The following is a 25,275-nucleotide window of genomic DNA, read 5'->3' as shown; positions in this document are numbered from 1 at the left end:
AAACATGCAATTCATGCAAGACGACCAAAGACTTTGCATGACCTAGAGGCATTTTGCCAAGATGAATGGGCAGCTATACCACCTGCAAGAATTTGGGGCCTCATAGACAACTATTACAAAAGACTGCACGCTGTTATTGATGCTAAAGGGGGCAATACACAGTATTAAGAACTAAGGGTATGCAGACTTTTGAACAGGGGTCATTTAATTTTTTTCTTTGTTGTCATGTTTTGTTTTATGATTGTGCCATTCTGTTATAACCTACAGTTGAATATGAATCCCATAAGAAATAAAAGAAATGTGTTTTGCCTGCTCACTCATGTTTTCTTTAAAAATGGTACATATATTACCGATTCTCCAAGGGTATGCAAACCTTTGAGCACAACTGTATATATATATATATATATATATATATATATATATATATATATATATATATATATATATATATACTGTTTACCGGTCATTGCCCGCGCACCGTCAGAGCAAATTCCCACTCAGTTTTTCCATTCAATGTCATGTTCACGTACAAATGAATCTAATGTGACAAAAAGTTGCTCACCTGTTGCATGTTCAGGAAGAGGGTGACAGAACAGAAAATCCTCCTTAATTTGTCCTTCATCAACAAATCTGACGTAAACCAATACTTGTGCTTCTCCGGCAATATCAGTGCTCTCGTCAATTTGGAGAGAGAAAAAAAAAATCGCTCGATTTAATTTTCATGATTATCTGCTCTTTCACATCTGTTGCCATTCACCCAATATGATTAGCCACAGTATCATTTGACACTGGAATCAATGTTAATTGATTGGCAGCACTTTGTCCACACATAACAGAAACAGTCTCTTTAGCGCAGGTAAGAAAAACTTCTCACCTAAATTGTGTGGCTTCCCAGTTTTGGCAATCCAATGAGAAATAATAAAAGAGGCGCGAAGAGCCTTCTCATTCACCGAACGGCTTTCTGCATGAGTGATTTTTGACCAATTAGCTCCTGTAATGGCTTTGTCTGCAGCGATTCGTGTTTAGTTGTCAAGTGCCTTAGCATTTTGGAAGGTTTAAGGCTCTCCTTCGCCAACACCTCGCCACAAATCACGCACTGTGGTTGTGGATCCCCCCCATCGCTGGTCTGAGTAAAGCCATATTCCAAGTACTTATCGTCATATTTCCTGCTTTTGGCTTTCTTTCCTTGTTTTGACTCTTTCTCAGCTGGACGCTTTTTAGCGTCAGCACCAATTAAAAATCGCTCCATGTCTAATCAGCAGTCCAGCTATGATGACTATGAACCACAAATTGCTACACCCATGTGACTACTTCCAATCAGCAGTTAATAAGTTATATCATGTCACTGGTAGATGGTGCCATTAGGTGAGTGTTTTATGTTCAAAATTAAAGTTTTTCCACGATCCCCCAGCTACCACTTTGCGACCCCCAGGTTAAGAACCGCTGGTCTAGACTATTTTCACTCATCTCAGCTTTATTAGCATTATTGTCCGACCCAATCTTGTTCTAAAAATACAAGTATTCGGGAGCAACAGTATGCTGACTTTTATTTTTATTTCAATCGAACAACTGTAGTAGTTTGATTGTGTGCTTTACATAAATTGGGACATGTAGATGCTTGCCTAGACTGAGTGCTTTCAGGGAATTTTGTAAATCGGGCGGGGGATGTTTGCACTTCAAAGATGTTAGCCAATCAAAACACAGTGTTTTGTATTTCAGTATATTGATGTCTTAAAGGGGACAGAACAACAAACAGCGTTTCAGAGAGAGGGTCAGAGACAGGGTGGAAAAAGGTCAGTTAATATTAAATTTTGAATGTTTTTTAAGCAATATCTTTACTATCATTATAAGTGAATTTGACAAACAATTAGGAATTCTTTGTAACTGTTTTTGCTCTATTTTCACAAAAATAGCCACCGTGCACTTGGGAACCTTCAATGCAGCCGAAAAGTTTTTGTAGCCTTCCCCAGATCTGTGCCTCAACACAATCCTGTCTCTGAACTCTGCAGGCAGTTCCTTTGACCTCATGGCTTGGTTTTTGCTCCAATATGCATTTTCAGCTGTGAGACCTTATATCGACAGGTGTGTGCCTTTCCAAATCATGTCCAATCAATTGATTTTGCCACAGGTTGACTCCAAACAAAGTGTAGAAACATCTCAAAGATGATCCAAGAAATGGGATGCACATGAGCTAAATTTCAAGTGTCATAGCAAAGGGTCTGAATACTTATGTCAATGTAATATTTCAGTTTTTTATTTTAAATAAATTTGCAAGTTATCACAAATCTGGTTTTTGCTCTGTCATTATGGGGTATGGTTTGTAGACTGATGTGGAGATTTTTTTATTATTTTTTAAAAGCATTTTAGCATAAGGCTGCAACATAACAAAATGTGAAAAATATGAAAGGGTCTGAATACTTTCTGAATGCATTGTACACTCACTGGCCACTTTATTAGGAACACCTGTATATCTACTTATTCATGTGATTATCTAATTAGCCAATCATGTGGCAGCAGTGTAATGTATAAAATCATGCAGATATGGGTCAGGAGCTTCAGTTAATGTTCACATCAACCATCAGAACGGGGAAAATGTGATCTTAGTGATTTAGACCATGGCATGATTGTTGGGGCCAGACGGGCTGGTTTAAGTATTTCTGTAACTGCTGATCTCCTGGGATTTTCATGCAAAACAGTGTCTAGAGTGTATAGAGAATGGTGCGAAAAACAAAAAACATCCAGCGAGCGGCAGTTCTGTGGGCAAAAACAGCTTGCTAATGACAGAGTTCAGAGGAGAATGGCCATACTGGTCCAAGCTGAATGGAAGGTGACAGTAACCCAAATAACCACATTACAACAGTTTGATGCAGAAAAGCATACATACAACATGTCGAACATTGAGACGGCTTAAAAGAGGAAACTGAGGCTGTAGTGGGTACACCAAAATTGGACCGTAGACGATTGGAAAAAAACAATCGCCTGGTCTGACAAATCTGGATTTCTGTTAGGCCCACTGCAGCCTCAGCTTTCTGTTCTTGTCTGACAGAATTGGAACCCAATGCGGTCTTCTGCTGTTGTAGCCCATACGCCTCAAGGTTCAACATGTTGTACAATCTGAGATGCTATTCTGCTCACTACAATTGTACAGAGGGTTTATCTGAGTTACCGTAGCCTTTCTGTCAGCTCGAACCAGTCTGGCCATTCTCTGTTGACCTCTCTCATCAACAAGGCATTTTTGGTTTTTCGCACCATTCTCTATATACTCTAGAGACTGTTGTGCATGAAAATTCCAGGAGATCAGCAGTTACAGAAATACTCAAACCAGCCAATCATGCCACGGTCTAAATCACTGAGATCAAATTTTTCCCCCATTCTGATGGTTGATGATTTTATACATTACACTGCTGCCACACGATTGGCTGATTATTGGTTGCAAAATTATCTTTGGAGGGCGGGGCTTTGGGATGAGGGGGTGTGGCTAATTCAACGGCTCATCAAGTGCATGCATTAGTCTGTTCTAACTGCATATTTCACAACTCATCTGACCTGATTTTGTTTTTTGTTGTTGATGAATAAATGCCATAAATTATTTATTTATTTTTTAAATAAATTATATTTATATATTTATAAATATAAATTATATTTAGCCTTACTGATGGTGCTGTGGGGGTACTTGCGGCAAAAAAGGTCTGGAAACACAGTTGTAGTGTGTGCTTAGATTTAATGTCACTTGTCTTCTGCACTTTATTTACCTCTGGGACTTCGACATCATGGTCAGGTGACTCACCACCATCATCACTGGTCTTCCTCTTGCGTTTGTTGCGCACACTCTGGATGAAGTTCTTGTGGAAGTCACAAATGTACAAATGCCGGACCTATTTAGAAAAGAAAAAAAAAGGTGTGCATCTCTTTATATGCACATATTGCATGGCTCAATTCAGAGCAGAAGACCAAAAATAGAGACTCAGAATGGTGCTAAAAACAAGCATGTATTTATTTAGATTTATTATATTATTATAATAATTTATATTAATATTGATATTATTGTGATATAGATACTTATACAGATTACACATTAGGCGTCAAAGTCTAGTGTAATTGCAGCTTTGACTGATTCATTTTACAACAGAGTTACAAACACATTCATGTACAAATTAAACTTCAGGGAGCTGGGTTGTAAAGTTCATGTAATACAGCCTTACAAGAAAAGTACCGTGGTGGTATTATTGTGAAGTTATGGTATCAGATGATATTACCATAGTGCTTTGACAAACTGGACTTTAGGGATGCTCCAATCAGGATTTTTACAGCCTACATGATTACCGATTTTCTTATCTGATCGGCTGATACCAAACCCGATCATTTAACCTTTTATCAGGAGCTCTGTCATAACTGGTCATATGCAAGTAGGGCTGTCAGCTGGGCTGAGAAACTAAATTTAAATTTGTACCTAAAATCTTAACAAAATTCTAATTAAATTAGAATTTTTAAGTCAGCAGATTTTTAAATTGACATTGTTTCCTTAGTCCACAAGATGTTGCAATGAATACATAAACCATACAGCAGAGTTAAATTATTGCAAGGAACATTTTTAGCTGTTAAAAAAAGAGTATTTCATTTTAAACAAATGTACATAGAATAAAAAATAAATAAATAAAAGTTTTAGTTCGTTCATATTCTCAAATGTTAAGTAAAAAGTAAAACATGGGGGGAAATGCTTCAATAGACAGCTCTAAGGCAACAGTATACAACCCCAGACTCAAGCTTAATAATAAAGAATATACCAGTGTTTTTCATTAATTATAGTTGTATGTACGGTAGCAACATTTCCAGATAGCAGTGCTATTCAGCTGAACTTGGTAATGAATCGGTTCAGACTTGAAGTAGGATTTTGCTTAGGGCCCCCATAAGCTCAGAAATAGCCCCGGGGGATGTTAACACAGAATGCTTATGCAACCATCCAGTTTATCATTTGTTTTTCTAAGTAAACACGTGCTAGATGAACATCTGTGATTGTCTCACCACGTTTGGTTGTTTATTCAGCGCTGTGTTTTTTTATGTTGTGTCAAGTTAAGCCAAGCATACACTACACGACTTGCAGTTGGCACTCTGCGACTCAATTTGTTTTCCGTCGTGCTGGTGCACACAAAACAGGACTGTAGTGTCTCAACCACACAACCATTCATCCCCAACTGAGGCCATGTGAACACTGGTATTACGATGCTTTTTGGGTGATACACAAGTGTACAAGCTAGACACATTACTGTTACAACTGGTCATCTCTTTTGCCCACTTGTGTTCGAATTTCAAAGAGAGTCTCTGATTTCATGAGGACATCAATCATTACATCTGAGTATTAATGAATGATAATAAAGCGCAAAAAAATAAAGGAGATGAGAAAGAAAACGCTAAAAACCAGCGCGGTTTCTCTTAAATATTCGCAAACATGACGTTTGTTGATGCGAGTTATTTCAGTGCAGTACCTGTAACTGAGCTTCTAGTGTGCTACTCATGTGTGTCCCTATTGTGCATGTTCATGCATTCCATGTTTGTATTCGAAAAAGCGTACGATCGAAACGCTTTAAATCCGCAGGTAACTGTCGAAAAATCAGCCATTACAGCTGCCTTTAGAGTCATCCTGTTTCAAACGAATCGCCCAAAATGGATCTTAAAATTAAGATAATGAAATTCATTCACAAAGTCGTACAGTTTATTCTTGATAACGTCAACAAACATGAAAGAACTGCTCTCGCCCGTTTTTGCGCTTATTGGCACGTTTTGCAAAGGAAAAAAATGATAAAAACAGCTGAAAATAATAAAAATAGTGAGTTGGGAGATGTGGGTGATATTTTATTTTCTACTTATTTTTGTCTCCTGCTACCCAATACCTTGCTCTCCTTTTTCAACAAACATTATAAGAACGACTTGCCTGTTTTTCACTTATTGGCACCTTTTGCAAAGGAAAAAAAAGGTTAAAAACAGCTGAAAATAATACATTTTCTAATTATTTTTTGTCTTCTGCTTCCTAATACCTTGCCCTTCACTTGTGTTCTCGCTATATTTCATTGGTTTTGGCTAATAACGGTCTCTCACTCGTCGGGACAGTGTGCACACCTGATGAAAAGACGTCTAGATATCAAGCTGTTTTGAAAACTGTCGTAGCATCTACGACTAGTCTTAGCATGTCGCAGGAGTGCACACACAATCAAGCCACGTTCACATTGTCAGTGATTTCTTACACGGTTTTCCACGCATCATTGTTTTATTATATCCATGGAAGTGGTTACAGAAACATGATATGGAACATAGAAATCAATGACAACAAAAACTCCTCCTTTCCTGCACTCGTCTCCATTATCTCACAGGAGACAGATGACGTGAGTTTCACTGTCTTTTCTCATTGGCTGTCGCTGTGCAATATCGCTCTGCATTTGCATAAAGTTGAACTTTTCAACGACTTTGTCTCATCTCTTGACACATCCACATCCTGTCGCCAATGGCCTCTGCTGCTCGAGTCGCTGGAAGTCACCAGATCTCATTGAAAATGAATGGTCTCCTGTCGCATCCAGAGACAAAATCACTTACCATGTGAATGGGGCTTTAGACCGTTCGTCGTGAGGTCTAAGACTTCTCGTCGCAGACACGTCGCCGACTCAAAACATCAAAGGAGACAAACTTGAGATGTGTAGTGTCCACTAGGCATTAAAAAGTACTTATTCAACATTTAAAACGCATCTTGAGAAACCGACTTTTTATTAAACTGTATTTGTTGCACTGTGCTCTTTTTAGCGCAAAAATGCGATCGGCCTAAAGTCAACCTCAGTGCTTGGCACACATCCAAAATTCTAATGCACAGTTTTAACATTTGAATGTGCATTTTTCCCCCCTTAAATTTGACAAATATTAAACATTTTATTTGACAGCACTATATGTAAGCTTTCTGCTCATGGTCACTGTTAACGGAATTTCCCTGTTGGTAGTCAAGTCATTTTTATTTGTATAGCCCTTTTCACAACACACATCGTTTCAAAGCAGCTTTACAGAAAATCATGCTTTAACAGACAATGAAACTGTAACATCAATAAAGTCTTAGAGTCATCATTGTGTAGTTTGATTAAATGTAACTGTAAAGTGTATATAAATAAATCATTAAATAATAATTGTATTTAGAACCCCAGTGAGCAAGCCGAAGGCGACAGTGGCAAGGAACACAAAACTCTATAAGATGTTGGATAATGGAGAAAAATAACCTTGGGAGAAACAAGGCTCACTGTGGGGGCCAGTTCCCCTCTGGCTAAACAGCATGAATATAATGCCAATATTAGTTATTTGTGTGCAGTGCAAGTCATGGTTTAAAATTTGTAAACTAAGTAAGAGCTAAGGTCCAGCGTTTTGGAGGAGTCGCGTGGCGCCTTGCGAGGAGCAGAAATGTGAACGGCAAGCTCTGAGCACTTTGCTAGTTTTATTACTATTTGTGTCATTAACCGGTAAGATTCCATACACCCTGACTCTTAACTGTTCTTGGAAGACAATATGTCAAAGAATTCAAAATCCTCAGGCTCTGGAGATATTAAAAGACACTTACGTGCTCAAGCTGATGCCCCTGAGCAGCAGGCCGAAAGCCCGGGACTCAATTCGGCCGGTGCGGTGGAAGAGATTCAGCATCAACTGTCGAACATGACAGCAATGCTGACGAAAGTCATTGCAGACTTGGAGGATCTTGCTGTAATACATCAATCGATCACTGCCCTGGAGACTAAATTCACTGAGATGGTTACAAGAGTGTCGGATGTCGAGAAACGGGTCGATTATCTGGAGTAATAGGAGAGGGAATTAGCTGCTAATCTGCTAGCGACCCTGGTGGATTTGCAGCACGTCTGGGAAAAACTGGAGGATTTGGAGAATCGTAATCAACGAAACAATGTCCGAATTGTTGGAATTCCTGAGCATGAGGAAGGCCGAGATATGGTAAAATTCCTGGATGGGCTCTTTCCGAGGCTGCTCGACATAACAGGCCATAAGCTGGAAATTGAGCGAGCTCACAAGGTTCCGGCTCGGAGATCCGCTGAGGGAGACAGGCTCCGTTAAATTCTGGCCAAATTTCTGAGATCATCCAATAAAGGTCTCGTGTTACGAGAGGCAAGGAGTAAAGGAAAGCTTTCTTGGAAGAACCACAGTATTTTCTTGTTCCCAGACTTTGCGAATTCGACCAGAGGGAAACGTGAACGATTCAGGGAATGCAAGAATCTCTTACATCAACAGAAGGTCGCTTTTGCACTGATGTTCCCAGCCAAATTGAGAATAGATACTAAGGATGGCCGCAAAATATTTACATGCCCACAGCAAGCAATGTCCTTCATAAAGACAATGGAGTGAGTAAGCCATTTGGTGATTTTCATGCTGCTGCCTAGTAGGCCTGACTCAATGAACACACACTTGACTGTCCGAGGAAGCTGGGTGCCTTTTTCGTTTCTTTTTGTGCTGGTTCTGCCTAGCGGCTGGAGTTTGTTTTGTGAAATATAATTTCTTCAGGACAGTTTGTGGATGAATCTGCATGTTTTTGGTGTTTATGCCTCCTGTGGCCTGGAGTTTGTTTTGTGGAATATCTCTTGCAGGTCATTGGAGTGATTGGGTCTTTTGTTGCACTCACGTATCGGCCGAATGGACCGGCTTACTGAACATTCGTTTGACTGCCCGAAGAACTGAATGACGCTTTTTTTTTTTTTTTGTGCTGGTTCCACTAGCAGCTGGAGCTTGTTCTGTGGAGGAACACAACTTCGGGACAGTTATGTGGATGAATCTACACGTTTTTGTGTTAATTCCACTTATTGGCTGGAGTTTGTTTTATAGATTATTTTTTTGCTGTGTAATTCTGTCTCACCAAATTTTTATAGAAGCACCGGATTTGAGCAATCCGACAGCAAAGTTTGGATTTTTTGATGAATGTGGCATACTGTATGATCCTGCCCCTAAGAACTGCCTTAAATGCCTCCAAAGCCACGCCCACAGAGGATACTGAGGACCAGTTGGTCTCCATATAAACATTAATTTCAGGGACTTTCGTAAGCGTACATGGACTGTTTGAGTTTAGAAGGATGGATGCCAGTTGGCGCTGTCGAACACGGGGTTAATGCACACATTTTTCTTTTTTCTGTTTGTTTGGTTCAGGGGGGAAGTTTGGGGTTTGATTGTTACACTAAAGTTGGAACGTGGTTTTTATAATCTTGTTTTTGACACACAATTAATTTTTTCTATTATGTCAAAAGTTAATTTGAGTGGATTATCTCTCTCCACGTGGAATGTGAATGGGCTGAGGCACCCAATAAAAAGGAAGGTTATTTATTTTCTTAAATGTAAGAAATATGATAGTGTTTCTTCAAGAAACGCCTCTTTCCCCACAGGAAGCTGAAAAATTTGTATTCCAAAATGTAACTACCTGCTACAATCTCTCCATGTAGATGTCCCCCTCTCTTATTTCAAGCAATTTGATAGCATAGTGAAGTCCTTCATTTGGAATGGTAAGCGTCCTAGATTACATTTTAAATAAGTTCCATAGGCCGATTGACAAAGGTGGGTTAGGCAAGAGAGCTACCCAAGATTTTGTTTTATTATTATGCATTCGGTCTCAGACATTTGGCTCATTGGTCACTTCCACCTGAGAAAGCCACTCCCTGGTTTTGTATTGAACAGGAAGTTCTTGCCCCTATTTGCCATTGCAAAGCCTTTCTATCAAACTAATCAGAGAATTTAAGTTACACCCCGTTATCTCACATTTGCACTCGGTATGGACAAAAAAAGTGTACAGTGTTTAATTCGGACATTTATTTAAATGTTGCCTAAAGCATATGGCTGAACCCTAAATTATGTATTAATAAGTCCCCTTTCTGCTGGTCAGAGTGGATTGTGAGGGGGGTTACTACACTCGGTGACCTATATGAGAGTGGAGTGTTGAGATCTTTTGAAAATTTGTTTCAACATTTTGGGATTCCCAGATCTCAGTTCTATAGGTATTTACAGCTACGTCACTTGCTCTGTACTGTTTTTGGGAGTAGCACACACACCCCCTAAAGCGGAAGATACTCTGGGAGAGGTGATAACTGCTTTTGGAAAAGGTCATAAGGCATCAGTGTATTACTCCCTGTTAATTTAGAGTCTGGGGGTTGGAGCTTTAACTTCTATCAAGAGATTATGGGAGAAAGATTTAAACTTGGTATTGGAGAAGGGAGTGTGGGTTAGAATTCTAAAAAACGTCAAGTCTGCATCTAGAGATGCAAGGGTGCATCTTATGCAATTCAAGATTTTACATCGATTCTACTGGACCCCCTCTAGATTATATAGGCTTGGTCTTACAGACACCCACCTGCTGGTGATGCCAATCAGAAGATGGAGACACAACCCATGTTTTTTGGGGGTGTGTTAAGATCCAAGAATTTTGGTTGAAGGTTCAGAGTTTTATATGTGACGTTTTGGGCACTCAAATGTAATTTTGCCCCAGATTCTGTATTTTGGGTGATGGTGTGGTCATCAATTTGGGGGATAAACGTATAAAAAATTGGGTTCTGACCAGTATTATGATTGACAGGCAGATTATTTTAAGGGGATAGAAGTCGGATGGAGCACATTCATTTCAGGAGTGGTGTGTGGAGATGGGGAGGGTGGCAGCTTTCGAGGATTTGTCATGCAGAAGGCTGGGGTTTTGGGATTTGTTTGATAGGAAATGGGGCAATTATTTAGTGTTTTTGGGGGACTCTCGGGGAGGGGCTGTGGAGAGAGAAGTTTTTTTTTTTATTAACAATTTTTTATTGATTCACATATTGAACACAGAAAACAAAACATATATACACAGAATCAACAATTAACCCCCACTATCACCACTATCACTATCACTCCCAATCCTCAACCCGGCCCCCAACAACATCCCAGTGGTTGTACATGATTATAGACACACACACAAAAATAATAAAAAACAAAAATTATATTAATAATAATCACACATCCAGCAACGTCAGGTATCCGCCCCATTTCTCCACAAACAAATTCAATTTCCCTAGTCTTCTAAATGACCCTTCTTCAAAGGCCGCCACCCTCCCCATCTCCGAGCGCCACTCCTGAAATGAGGGTGCTCCAGCCGACCTCCAACCCCTTAAAAGTATCTGTCTGGCGATCGTGACACTGGTTAGGTCCCGACTCTTCATGTGTCTATTCTCAACATCGATGACCGCCCCATTGCCCAAAATACAGAGTCTGGGGCAAAATAAATCACACACAACTCCCTGAACCTTCAACCAAAATTCCTGGATCTTAACTAGGGATGCACTGATCTGATACCTGGATCGGTATCGGCTTCGATACTGACTTTTTAAATGAATCGGGTATCAGTCCGACGAGCCTGATACTGTGTGTTAGTCATGTCCGTTACTGTCAAGCTAAAAAATTACATAAAAGAACCATAAACACAGTTAAAGTAGTTCATATGACTTGTGCATTTTATTCAAAGCCACTTGAAGATGTGCAATAGCTCTATGATCACAAAAGGCTGTGTTTAATAAGTAAATATATAAAATGCACACGCAGCTCCAGCACATTATTGAATGGCACTGCTCTGTTCACACACACACACACACACACACACTCGTAGCTATTTTTAGACTTCACAGCGGTGCGCAATATTTGAGCACTACTCATGAACAACATCTCAGATGTAGATGCTCAAAAGTTCGGTTCACTTATAATATGCATTTAGAATGGCACTGGTGGTGCATTTTTTTATTTTTTTATTAATTTTTTTTACCAGAATTTGAATAAGAAACAAATTAAAACTACTGTGAACTTGCCTACAAACAGACACATACAGGACTTCCTGGAGAGTTTAGAATGTCAAAATAAAAGCATGAGGGTTTAAAAGTTAAAGATGCACAACTGAGATATATTAGTATATATCATTTGTTTACAAATTATAATAATATTTAAGTTGAATGGGTTCCAAAAGATATCTGTGAATGAAAAGTGGACTGATGTCTTACAACTAAATTGAACAAAAAAGAGATCTGAATCCTTTAAAGTCCAGATACAAGTTTGCAAAAAAAAGAAAACCGGCTTCTTTTCTACTGATGACTTATACTGGAATTACTGTTAATTTTGCTGCTACATTATCCAGTATACTAGTTAATAATAAAGTTTTTCTTAATAAGCTATACATTTATATTGAAATAATGTGTAGTTAGAGGTTTGTGTTTGTTTACATAATAAAGAGTACTCTCAATTATTTCCACACAATAATGTAAAGATATTCTAAACTGATTATGCAAAAAAACAACACTGGTATCGGATAATCTCTTGAGAGAAGTTGAAGCTCCGTCCCCTAGACTCTGAATTAGCAGGGAATAAAGGCCCTGACACACCAAGCCGACGGTCGGCAACTGGCCAATGTCGGGCCGTTGGCGAGCGTCTGTCAGGCTAGTTTTTGCGGTGTGTTCCACACCGTTGGCTGAAATCGGTCCCTGTCTGCTTTTTTCGGCCGATTGAGCATGCTGAATTGCCGGCGGAGCTCGTCGGTGAGTTCAGGTAAGATTTCCTTTTTGGCCACTAAGGTCTTTAGCAGAAACTTGTTTGTGTTATTTTTCAATAGTGCATGGTAAATACCATTTGTCTGGGTTTTTTTTTTTGTGTACCAAAATAAGGTTTATGGAACAGGCAGTTATTGTGTGCTAGCGTCTAGAATCCATCCTGTTAAAAACAGTAGAGCAAAAATAACATTTGTTAGCATTACAAATAGACATGAAATTGACATACAGTTGTAAGAATCTATGGTATTACATCCTTCTCATTGTGATTTTTTTTTTTTATTTATTTATATATTTTTAAGGAATCTTCGGCTGATAGTGACTCCTATTCACCCTCAGATGGCAACAACACTTGACACCTGGACCAGCACCCATGAAGAGCCCAGCTTCTTTAAGGTTGAGCCACGGCCCAGTACTCCCCTAGCTGAATCCACAGCCCTGAGAGAGGAGCCTTTGCCAAGCACCTTCAGACAGTCAACTACTCCAAGGCCTCAGGGGAAGCGCAGCAGGAAGATGCTGGACGAATCCTCCAGTGAGGAGTCCACAAACTTGATGCGCACCATTAGTAAAACCCTGGAAAAGTTAGCATCACAGGAAAACACCAATGATGCCATCTTTGCCTATTGCAAAAACCTTGAGCACAGAATGTGGAAGTTGCCCCCACATTTACTGCCACATCTCCAGCACGAGGTTGACAACTGCATTTTCAAGTATTCAGTGGGCCAGAACCATGCATTAGAAGCCTCTGACGGACAGTTTACACACCTGTAATGTTTTATGGCAAAAAAATTTAAACAGATGTGCATATTTTAAATTGTATTGTAAATATTTCATGCACACTCGTATTTTATATAATATTTCCTGCACAATTATATTTTGTATTTTAATCTACTATTTATTTATTTTTCTTTTTTTTATATCTTTGCCTTATAAGAATTTTATTGCCCACTGTACTGCACATTGGAAAATAAAATGCTTTGACTTTGGGTAAAAGATACTTGCACTCACATTTCTTTTTCAAAAAAGATCACAAAACAGTATGATGGAAAATGTAAAACTTTATTTTGCAATTTCAGACCATAGTCATAAAACTGAAACCAAGGCCAAGTACTGGAAACAAACAAGTTTGTTAGTGTACTATATTCACACTTTTCCTATACTTTGCATACATATACACATGCTATATCTTCCCCACTGAAAGGGCACTGCACCATTGTCTGAATTAAAGTTCTGCCATAGTTTATCCCTGAGCTGTTTGGCTCGTGTTGTACTGTTGGTTGTGTGTGGCAGGGAGGCCTGCTGTAGATCAGGGTCTTGTCTCCATCTTCCTGGGACAATGTCATGATCTGGTCCTTCCTGGTCGATTCCCACCATGTACAGTTCACAGCACTCTGTACACAGAAAGTTGTGCAGAGCACAGCAAGCCAAAACAATGTCCTCCACTTTGGCAGTGTTTTGAATATTAATGTTGGTTAGAAAGACTCGAAAACGGTTTGCTAGGATGCCAAATGCATTTTCTACCACCCTCCGAGCTCGCGAAAGTGTAATTGAAGATGCGTTGCTCTACAGATAGCCTGCGGTTCGGATATGGCTTCATGAGGTACTCCTTCAAGGGAAATGCCTCATCTGCCACAATGCAATAAGGAGCCAGCAGATCAGATTCAGGAAGTGGTGCATGGGCAGGGATGTTCGATGTTCTGTTCTCCAGGGCATCCTGCAGTGAGCATCCACCAAACACTCCATCTGAAATCCGCCCATTGCAACCCACATCTACATACAGGAATCTGTAATTGCTGTCGACCAGTGCCATTAGAACTATGGAAAATGTATGGTTGTAGTTGTAGAATGTTGATCCAGTTCCTGGTGGGGGGCGAATGTTGACATGTTTCCCATCCAGAGCACCCAGGCAGTTTGGGAAGTTCCACTGAGCCTGGAACCCATCGGCTGCTTGCTGCCCCTCTTCCACTGTGTCTGGGCACTGAAAAACAAGAAAATAAAATTTAAAACAAGAACTAGTTTCATATGTCAGACCCTTGATAACTCAGTCATTTGGCCATGTTTCACTGTCCGAATGCGTACAAACTGCACTATAAACGTCAAAGTATGAAAAAAATTAATGAAACAGATATAACATGCATACCTTCAGGTATTTCTCTTTTAAGACCTGGTAAATTGCTGCACAGGTTTCAGGAACGAATTGCCGAATTGTTGACATTCCCACTCGGAACTGGTAAGAAAGGCTCTTGAAGCTTTCTCCTGTAAATATTACAAGCACAAAACTCCATTATCAATACTGCAGGGTTCCTAACTTCCTACACCTTTTCCAGAGTCAAATCAAACACTTTTCATGCATTTTCAAGCACCTTACAACTGTGGTAAATTTCATATCAATATACATACAATATAACACAGTATACTGATTATTGCACTTCTTCATTACATTAAATTAGATTATTGTTATTTATTATTAATGCTACTGTGCTATAAACAACCAGAATTATGTTTTTACGATTGTCTCTTTTTTTTTTTTTTTTTTTTAAGTAGACTTGCCATCCTAAATAACTGAAATTTCAAGCAAGTTCAAGCACTTTCTTCAAAATCTTAGCACTTTTCAAAGCTTAAAAAGCCCAGTATACACAACTGAAAAGGTGTTGTAATGTTAAACAAATTAAAACCTTTAGCTTGCCTACCTGTTTCCAAGAAACGTAGTGTAATCATCAGACGTTCCCCTACGGAGATACAATCCCGGTAGTTCCTGTTTTGCCTCTGGATGATTGGACTGATAAGTTCCTTCAGCATGTGGAACTGAACAGGAAATAGCCAAGCGAAATTTTTTAAATCGGAGGTATCAGTTAACTCCAGCACTCGACAAAGGTTCGGGAAAGCCCCTTGAGCCTGTCTCTGGAGTGTCCACGATTTCACCCATTTAGTGTGGTTTCTCTGTATTTTCTGTGTCCGCTTCTTCCTTTCTTCTTCCACAAGCAAAAGATCAAGGGCTGACAATGCCAGTGCCATTTGCAATTTATCAGACACTTTCGCTCTATCACGAATCCGTCTGTGGTGAGCAAGATTTGTGTGAAAATGGTAAGCAAGCGCTGCTTTGTTTGTGTTTTGTATCCCAGCAGTCACTAGCTCTTCCGGTTTCTCGTTTTGAGTAACAAATACAGACTACTGCCACCTGCTGGTACGGAAAGATATTTCTTCTCACGCAGGTGCAGAACGGACATGCTAGTTGGCTGTCAGGTGTCGTCTTTGCGGTGTGTTCAAGAGCAACTTTCTGACACAAACGCAGGAGACGTGAGCCGACCCCACAGTCTGCTTTAGTCGGCGCTAGTTCTTTGACATCGGTTTGGTGTGTCACGGCCTTAATACACTGATGCCTCATGACCTTTTCCAAAAGCAGTAATCACCAATCCAAGAGTATCTGCTGCTTTAGGGAGGTGTATGCTACTCCCAAAAATAGTACAGAGCAGGTGGCGCAGCTGTAAATATCGAAAGAACTGAGATCTGGGAATCCCAAAATGTTGAACAAAATTTTCAAAGGATCTCAAGCCAAATGACCGAACGCATAATAATAAAGAGAAGTGTGTGTGTGTGTGTGTGTGTGTATTCTTATTTGTGACCACAAATGGATGTTCTTTGGGGGTCAGGGTGGGGTTGGTGATTTGGGAGGGATAATAGTGGGGTTTAAATGTTAAATATCGATTCAATGTATATATGTTGTGTTTTTTCTTTATTATATGTCTACGAATCAATAAAAAAATGTTAATTTAAAAAAAAAAATTTAACAGTTGAATGGGGACTCGAAGCAAGTATCGCCCTGTCATTTCAAGCGCTTCAAGCACATCATTCTTGTCTGGGATGCACATAATGCTGCCATCATACCCGCTGACTCCAACAACTTAATTTTGTCTGAGGGTGTTACATTTGCAGACTGTTTTGCTGAGATACAGTGGATATAACAAGTCTACACACCCCTGTTAAAACAGCAGGTTTTTGTGATGTAAAAAATGAAACAAAGATAAATCATATCAGACTTTTTGCACCTTTAATGTAGAAATTACAACCTATGCAATGCCACTGAACACCAAAGTGTCACATTTCAGATATTTTTTTTATTTTTTATTTAGAATAATTTAACTGCATATGTGTGCACAACCCTTTTATAATTGGGTATGTGGCTGTGTTCAGAATCAACCAATCATCAAGCTCATGTGAAATAGTACACACCTGTCTTCACCTGAAGTGACTGATTAACTCCAAATAAATCTCAGCTGTTCTTGTAGTATTTTTCTGACATCTTCTTGGTTGCATGCTACTACAAGAGCCATGGGCCACAAAGAGCTTACAAAGCATCAACGGGATCTCATTGTTGAAAGGTATCGCTCAGGTGAGGCCTAAAAAAAAATTTCCAAGGCATTAGATATACCATGGAACACAGTGAAGACAGTCATCAACAAGTGGAGAAAGTATGGCACAACAGTGACATTATCAAGAACTGGACGTCTCTCCAAAAATGATGAGAAGACAAAGAGAAAACTGGTCAGGGATGCGGTCAAGAGGCCTTAGCAACATTAAAGGAGCTGCAGCTCTTTCTGGCAAGTACTGGTTGCTCCCTACATGTGACAACTATCCCCCGTATTCTTCATCTGTCGGGGCAGTGTGGCAAGACGCAAGCCTTTTCTGATGAAAAAAAAAAAAAAAAAAAAGACATCCAAGCCCACAAAAACCTATATCCAGTTTCCCAAACCATGTGGAAAAATGTGTTATGGTCTGATGAGACCAAGACTGAACTTTTTGCCCAAAATTGGTATGTTTGGCGCAAAAACAACACAGCACATCAGCAAAAGAACACCATACTCACAGTGAAGCATGGTGGTGGCAACATCATGCTTTGGGGCTGCTTTTCTTCAGCTGGAACTGGGGCTTTAGTGAAGGTGGAGGGAATCATGAATAACTCCAAATACCAGTCAATTTTAACACAAAACCTTCTGGCATCTGCTATAAAGCTGAAAATGAAGAGATCTTTCACCTTTCAGCATGACAATGACCCAAAGCACACATCCAAATCAACAAAAGAATGGATTCAGCAAAAAAAGCATAATGTTTTGGAATGGCCCAGCCAGAGCCCAGACCTGAATCCTATAGAAAATCTGTGGAGGGACCTGAAGAGGGCCGTACACAGGAGATGCCCTCGCAATTTGACAGATCTGGAACGTTTTTGCAAAGAAAAGTGGGAAAATATTCCCAAGTCAAGATGTGCCAAGCTAACAGACTCTTATCCAAACAGACTGAGTGCTGTAACAAAATCAAAGGGTGCTTCAACTAAGTATTAGTACAGGTATGTGCACACTTATGCAGTTAGGTTATTCTAAGTTTTTTTATTATATTTTATCTCTGAAATGTGTCACTTTGGTTTTCAGTGGCATTGCATAGGTTGTAATTTTTACATTAAAGGTGCAAAAATTCTGATAATGATTTCTTTAATTTTTTGCATCACAAAAACCTGCTGTTTTAACAGGGGTGTGTAGACTTTTTATATCCACTAAACAGCTAAATCTCTTCAGTCAGAGGTATGTCACATTTGCTGCTACAAAATGGTGAAGGGGTGACCGTCTACTCTCTCCCCGATTCTCTGAAACATGGAGTTCGCCAAACAAATGACAGGAGTATCGTGTGAACAAATTTGGAATCTCCAAAAATCACACAAGTCAGCATAAACGTAATCCATAAGACTCCAGTAGTTAAATCAGTATCTTCAGAAGCGATAGGTGTGGGTGGGAAATCACTTTCACCTTCTTCTTCTTCTTCTTGTGTTTTTGGTGATTCATATTCTTCATGCATACCGCCCCCTACTGGGTAGGGAGAAGAATTTCAAGCAAAACAGGACTTAAATATTGATCTGTTTCCCACCCACACCTATCATATTACTTCTGAATATATGGATTAAAACACTGGAGTGGTATGGATTACTTTTATGATGCCTTTATGTGCTTTTTGGAGCATCAAAAATTTGGCACCTGTTCACTTGCACTGTATGGGATTACAGAGCTAACATACTCTTCTATTCTACTAGAATTTGTGTTCTGCAGAATTAAAAAGTCATACACAACTGGGATGGCTTGAAGGTGAGTAAATGATGAGAGAATTTTCATTTTTGGGTGAACTATCCCTTAAAGTGGTTTTGTGCTGCTCTGTATTGGAATGTGTCTTACATGATAACTAGTTTTGTACAATAAATAGGGATGGGACGATATTTCGAATTTTGATATCTCATGAACCAAAAACATGACGGCCATATTGAGGCAAAACTCACTATTTCGAAATCTGCAAAAAAAAATTCAGTCCATGTGATCATAAACTTAAAGAACCGCCAAACATCTAATCTATTGCTTGATTTTACACCTACTGCTCTTTTTTCTACACTGTTTACAGGGTTCGCACAAGGCCATGAAGTGCTTAAATTGCTTGAATTTAGCTTTTAGAAATTCAAGTACTGGAATACCAGAAAAATCACTTTGTTTTGTTGAAAAGTGCTTGAGATTAAAACCGAACGTTTCTTCCGTGTAATGTGTGTCCATCAAAGTTTAAATCCATGCATTTCTCTTTCACTGAATAATGTGTCTGTCTTTTAATATCCTTTCTGTTCTTTACAATCAAATAAAAAAAAATTAATAAGACAGCACAAATGCTATAAACAAACGGAGACTTCTCTCTTGTTAATAAATTAACTGGAACACCCATGCTAGTCTTTGAGATGGACGTTGCACTCTTAAAGTGGCAGTACCATTTTAGCGCTTACTATAAAAATGAATGTAAACTCAAAATGTTATTACTTGTAAATAGTACAAATTATTTCAAACAATGAATGTTCATTTTTTTTTTTATATATATACGTCTTGATATAATAATATTCATTGATAGAATGTAGAATTTTTATATTTTTAAAAAGTTAAAATGTGATTATAAAAAAAACAAATTATTAAAATAATATATTCAAATACTTTTATAGGACAGGTTCTGTTCAGTTCTATTGCTTGTTCTCCACCTGATCAGCCTGAATGTAGCCCACTATTTTTGAAGGCTCATTTGTTTGTGAACTTTTCTTATAAAAGGTAAGTGAGAAACTATTATTATTTAAACTGAACATTTATATTATGTATTAAAGAACTTTATTTTGATGAAAATTGATGTGCATTTTTCTGAAACATTTTTCAAAAAATAAACAACATTTTCTGTCAAACTTTGTCATTTAAGTGTTATTATATCGAATTGAGATTATATCGAATTGTGAACCTCATATCGTATATCGAACCGAATCATGAGATAACCATATCGTCCCATCCCTAGCAATAAAAGGTTATATTATTTAGCTTATTTGTTGAATATCTGTCAGCTGTTTTATGGGAGGTTTACGCTTGGTAGCCATATATACTGTACCCGAGAAACGCGTCTGATCAGGGTCTAGTGGACATGCAGCCTAATTATACAGGACTGCCTAAACCTACTAGTTGATTTCGAACCATGTAGTTTTGCACATCCATACTTTAAGCAAATAAAACGTTAAGCCTACTGGGTGAACATCAAGTAACATAACCAATATTCATAAGCAATGCCTTCACTGCTTAGTAGGGTCAAATCACAGCACAGAGACATCTACTGTATAATAAAATGTATAGTGATGTAAAGCATATTTTATTCATAATATTAAACATTAATACATTTTAACAGGTCATAAATTAAAATGCATTCAAACAGTTATAAATGTCATGAAATATGATATATATTTCAATGTATATTCATATTTGAATTTTCATAAACTGATCTGTTAAGCAATAATGTTTGCTAATAAATCGAAGTTATTGTAGAGCATTACCGATACATTTTAGCTTAGATGTTTATAAGGTGATCAGCCTACTTAGGTGTCAGGTTAACCACGTAAACTTGAAGGGATCTTTTGTGCTTTGTAATTAATCAAGTAAACCAAGTAATCAATATTCTGATTTCTCTAGTAATTCTTAATCCACTTTTTCAGCTCCTGCTGTATTTACTCCTCTCAGTATCGGCCCGATGTGGCCCCGCATCTCTAATTTTTAACTGTTCGTGATGCTTACGCTTTTGTCGATGTCCAGCTTGAGTTTCTTCTGTGAGATGCTCTTCTGAATGCGCTTGCTGAAGGAGGCGTTTCCAGCCGACCGTCCGCAGCGCTCCCCGTCCTCGATCAGACAGCAGCTCTGGCCAAAGAACGGAGGGGCAGGCGGGCCGTCATGGCTGTCCTCTTCCGTGCTGAACCCATTCATGACGAGTAGATCAAGAGAGAATCAGGCCAATCGATCATACGAATTTAAAGCGCCTTAATGAAAGCTTTCTGAGAACTTGAACTTTTACTAGCAGCTGATGCTGTGAATGAGTGTGAGTGAATGGTCCGGTGTTGAGCCTCAGAATCTCCACAGATCCACCTCACCGAAAATCCCGCGCCTTGGCACACTATAACTCCTGAACTTGATTCCACACATAAGATAGATAAATAAGTTTGTCTGCAGGAATACCACAGTTGTGACGAGCGTTAAACTAACGAGCAACAGTCTAGCTAATTTTCAACAAAATGTACATACATTGAAACCGGAAGTTGTAGTTCTGAAACACCATTGGTTCGTTTACCGTTAAAAGGCTGGCTGCTGGATAGGTGCCTTCAATTTTAGCTGGCTAACTCGCTTGTCAGTCAAGCTGCACGTCCTGTTCGTTTGCTACTTCTTCCTTGGTGTTTTACGGCAGTTGGCATCCAAATTGTTGCATTACTGCCACCTACTGACTGACTTTAACTTAGTCCTTGTCAATTAGATTCGTCCTTCCAGTCCAGTCCTCCTTAGGAATTTAATCAAATATTTCCTTCCTTGATCGTTATTTCCACATTCTATTATACTTTTAATATTGTACTCTCCAATATCCATTCTCCTTAGTTGTTCCTTCATCTCTTCCCTTTCTTGTGAATATCTCCTGCATGACATAAAGATGTGTTTAACTGTCTCCTCCTCCTGACATTCATCGCATAAACCTGTAGGATGTTTTCCTATGATATGTAGAGTTTTATTTAGCTTGCAATGACCTATCCTTAGTCTACTTATAACTTATTCTTTCCTTTTATTTCCCCTCTCTCTTACCATACCTGCTTTATTTTGAACCCTGTACAGATGTCTCCCTTTCTTTTCATGATCCCACTGATGTTGCCATTTTTCCATTATCTTTTTCCATACTAGATTCTTCCCTTCTGACTTTGATAACTTAATTTTGACATCAACATGTCCCTTTTCTGTTGCCTCTTTTGCCAGTCTATCAGCTTTCTCATTTCCCTGTATTCCCACATGTGCTGGGACCCGCATGAATGTAATACTTCTCCCTAGTCTGTATATTCTTGAGTTTGTACACAAAATTTAAGAGAGTTATTCCATATTCTTAAAGCACGTGCTTGCACAATGTCCAATTCAGCTAACACAATTTTTGCTGCTGATCCATATACAATACACCCATAGTCTATCTTAGACCTTATTAGAGCTATATATATATATATATATATATATATATATATATATATATATATATATATATATATATATTTCAAAGTTGTAATACTTGCTCCCCATTCTAACCCTGTAAGACACCTCATCACATTTAGTACTTTTTTACATTTATTAACTGTGTACTTTATATGTTCACTCCACGTTAGTTTTGTGTCAAAATATATTCCCAAAAAACACACTACTTTTTCTAATATACTTCCATACATTTTCAACTTGCATTCCTTGCCCTTCTTTTTATTTGTAAAGACTATTAATTTTATTTTCTCCACTGAGAACTTAAATCCCCACTTTTCAACTTGCCCAATTCCTTCTTGCATCTTCTTGATTATATATTCAACATTTCAACCTCTCTTCCATATTGCTCCATCGTCTGCAAATAAGGACCTCCCCATATCCACTGGAAAGTTTAAGTAAATATCATTAATCATTATGGAGAATAAAGTTAGACTAATTACACACCCTTGTGGTGTTCCATTTTCTACATTATATTGCCTTGATATAAATGACCCTATCTTCACCTGTATATTCTTTCCATTTAAGAAATTCATGATCCAGTTGAACATTTTCCCTCCAACTCCCATCAAGTGCAATTTAATTAGAAATACTCTCTTAGAAATTCATTAGTCTTTTATTTATCATGCGTTCCATTATTTTACATATATGTGATGTTTATGCTATTGGCCTATAGTTCCCAGGTCTACTTGCATCTTTCCCAGGCTTCCTTATTCAGAATCAGAATCAGCTTTATTGCCAAGTATGCTTATATATACAAGGAATTTGTCTTAGTGACAGGAGCTTCCAATGTACAACAATACAAAAACAGCAGCAAGACATACAGTAGATATTAATAAAAAATAAAAAATAAAACTAATTATACATACGTAAAGACACACACATACATACATACACATGGTTAGTGCAAATCTAATACAATCTGTTATGTACAGTGCAAATGTTTTTTTTGTTTTTTTTTTTCAGAGGAATGAAATGGCAGAAGAGGTTGGATGTGTTGGATAAATATAAAAAAGACAAAACTGTGTATTGCACATAGTTATTGCTCAATGGGGCAGTTTAACTGTTCATGAGATGGATAGCCTGAGGGGAAAAACTGTTCCTGTGCCTGACGGTTCTGGTGCTCAGAGCTCTGAAGCGTCGGCCAGAAGGCAACAGTTTGAAAAGGTAGTGGGCAGGGTGAGTGGGGTCCAGAGTGATTTTTCCAGCCTTTTTCCTCACTCTGGAAGTGTATAGTTCTTGAAGGGGGGGCAAGGGGCAACCAATAATCCTCTCAGCAGTCCGCAGTCCTTTGTAGTCTTCTGATGTCTGATTTCGTAGCTGAACCAAACCAGACAGTTATTGAAGTGCAGAGGACAGACTCAGAGACTGCTGAGTAAAACTGTATCAGCAGCTCCTGTGGCAGGTTGATTTTCCTCAGCTGGTGAAGGAAGTACAACCTCTGCTGGGCCTTTTTCACAATGGAGTCAATGTGGGTCTCCCACTTCAGGTCATGTGAGATGGTAGTGCCCAGGAACCTGAATGACTCCACTGCTGCCACAGTGCTGTTTAGAATGGTGAGGGGGGTCAGTGTTGGGGTGTTTCTCCTAAAGTCCACAATGATCTCCACCGTTTTGAGCGTGTTCAGCTCAAGGTTGTTTTGACTGCACCAGTTCAACCTCCCTTCTGTATGCAGATTCATCGTCATCTCAGATGAGGCCGATGACAGTGGTGTCATCTGCAAACTTCAGGAGCTTGAAAATGCAGTCATTGGTGTAGAGGGAGAAGAGTAGTGGGGAGAGCACACATCCCTGGGGGGCACCAGTGCTGATTGTACAGGTGCTAGAAGTGAATTTCCCCTGTCTCACAAGCTGCTGCTTGTCTGTCAGAAAGCTGGTAATCCACTGACAGATAGACATGGGAACAGAGAGTTGGTGTAATTTATTCTGGAGTATAACTGGGATGATGGTGTTGAAAGCTGAACTGAAGTCTACAAAAAGGATTCTTATTAGAATAATTACTGCTTCTTTCCAGCTTTGTGGCAATTTTCCCTCCTCCCATACTCTATTATACAACATCAATAGTTTATCCTGGCTTTCTGGACTTAAATGTTTTAACATACTGTAACATATTTCGTCTTTTCCCGGTGCAGTTTTCCCTGTCCTGTTCAATGCTCTTTGCAGTTCTCCCATGCTTAAAAGGGACATCTTGTTCCCCATCACCATTATTTTTCCTACATAACGCATCCTCATTCTCAACATTTGTTCTTTCTCTAACTCTTCTTCCTTCTAATAAATTATTAGAGCTGTTTATCTTAACAAAGGCTTTTGCCATCATCTCTACATTTTCCTTATTTGTTACTGCAGTTTCATTTTCTTCAATCATAACTGGATAGCTCCATTCTCTCCTTTTACCCCCCATCTTTTTAATCATACCCCATATTTCTTCAATCTGAGTTGTGTTTCCAGTTGAATCACAATATGTTTTCCAGAATGTCCTTTTTGTTTGTCTTATTGTCCTCCTTACTTCCGCCAGAGCTTGCTTATTGTAAAACAGACTCAGGCTGAGTGAGATCCATATGCGGTTAAACACAACGAGTACAGACAAGCGTGGGTCGAATAACCAGGGCAACAAACAATATCAGAGGCAGGGCAGTAAACAAGGTCAAACAGACAGAGGATCGGGGCAGGCAGCAAACAGCAATAGAAATAGTCCAGGCAAACACAGTGGTAGGCAGGCAGCAAAGATTTGTACAGAGTTAATCCAAAGCAGAGTCAAACACAGGCAGAACAATATAGGAAATAATAATGCTCAGAAATGTAGCTGGGGTAAACAAGACTTCACAAAGGGTGAACACACACACAGGGCTAAAATAGTCTGAGTGATATGGGACAGGTGTGTAGTAATCAGTCCAGGTATGTGGGCACTTGGGAAATGTAGTCCAATGTTAATACTCAGGTGAATGAGACCTCTGGTGGCCGCTTGAGGAATCTTCACCGGCGTTCGTGACACTTATACTGAATCATGTGTTGAAAACTGTTCTTTTAAATATCCTTAATGCTTTATTCCTATTTTTTTACTACTTCCTTTCATTTGTCATCCCACCATGGTACTACTTTCTTTTTAATTCTTCCTTTATTCTT

At 38.9% G+C, this 25,275-nt stretch overlaps 2 protein-coding genes across 4 annotated transcripts in view; both read right to left on the bottom strand.

Moving 5' to 3' along the window:
• The window catches only part of LOC127430745 (histone deacetylase complex subunit SAP30L), a 162,770-nt gene extending 141,504 nt beyond the window's left edge, over nucleotides 1-21,266 (bottom strand). Inside the window, exons 1-3 of one of the 3 annotated variants that reach the window (XR_007895482.1) lie at nucleotides 20,678-21,228; nucleotides 3,753-3,875; nucleotides 563-652 (exon numbers count right to left, since the gene is read on the bottom strand). Coding sequence is in view for 2 of the 3 variants with exons in the window: in XM_051680767.1 (XP_051536727.1) it covers nucleotides 3,753-3,875; nucleotides 20,678-20,863 (309 nt within the window). In the remaining variant the exon portion in view is untranslated. Of the gene's footprint in view, nucleotides 1-562; nucleotides 653-3,752; nucleotides 3,876-20,677 lie in introns of all 3 variants that reach the window. The other 2 variants (XM_051680767.1, XM_051680768.1) reach the window with 2 other exon arrangements.
• On the bottom strand, nucleotides 13,604-17,990 carry LOC127430744 (uncharacterized). The gene is made up of 3 exons (XM_051680766.1): nucleotides 15,254-17,990; nucleotides 14,704-14,819; nucleotides 13,604-14,541 (listed from the first exon to the last, which is right to left on the bottom strand). Exons 1-3 carry the CDS (start codon nucleotides 15,576-15,578, stop codon nucleotides 14,026-14,028), a joined length of 957 nt encoding a protein of 318 aa, XP_051536726.1. The 5' UTR covers nucleotides 15,579-17,990; the 3' UTR covers nucleotides 13,604-14,025.
• Nucleotides 21,267-25,275: the final 4,009 nt, after the last annotated feature.

The sequence above is a fragment of the Myxocyprinus asiaticus genome, chromosome 40 (genome assembly GCF_019703515.2).
Source record: "Myxocyprinus asiaticus isolate MX2 ecotype Aquarium Trade chromosome 40, UBuf_Myxa_2, whole genome shotgun sequence".
NCBI classification, from domain to species: domain Eukaryota; kingdom Metazoa; phylum Chordata; class Actinopteri; order Cypriniformes; family Catostomidae; genus Myxocyprinus; species Myxocyprinus asiaticus.
Note: the sequence above shows the minus strand (reverse complement) of the source record. Positions and strands in the feature narration are given on the sequence as shown.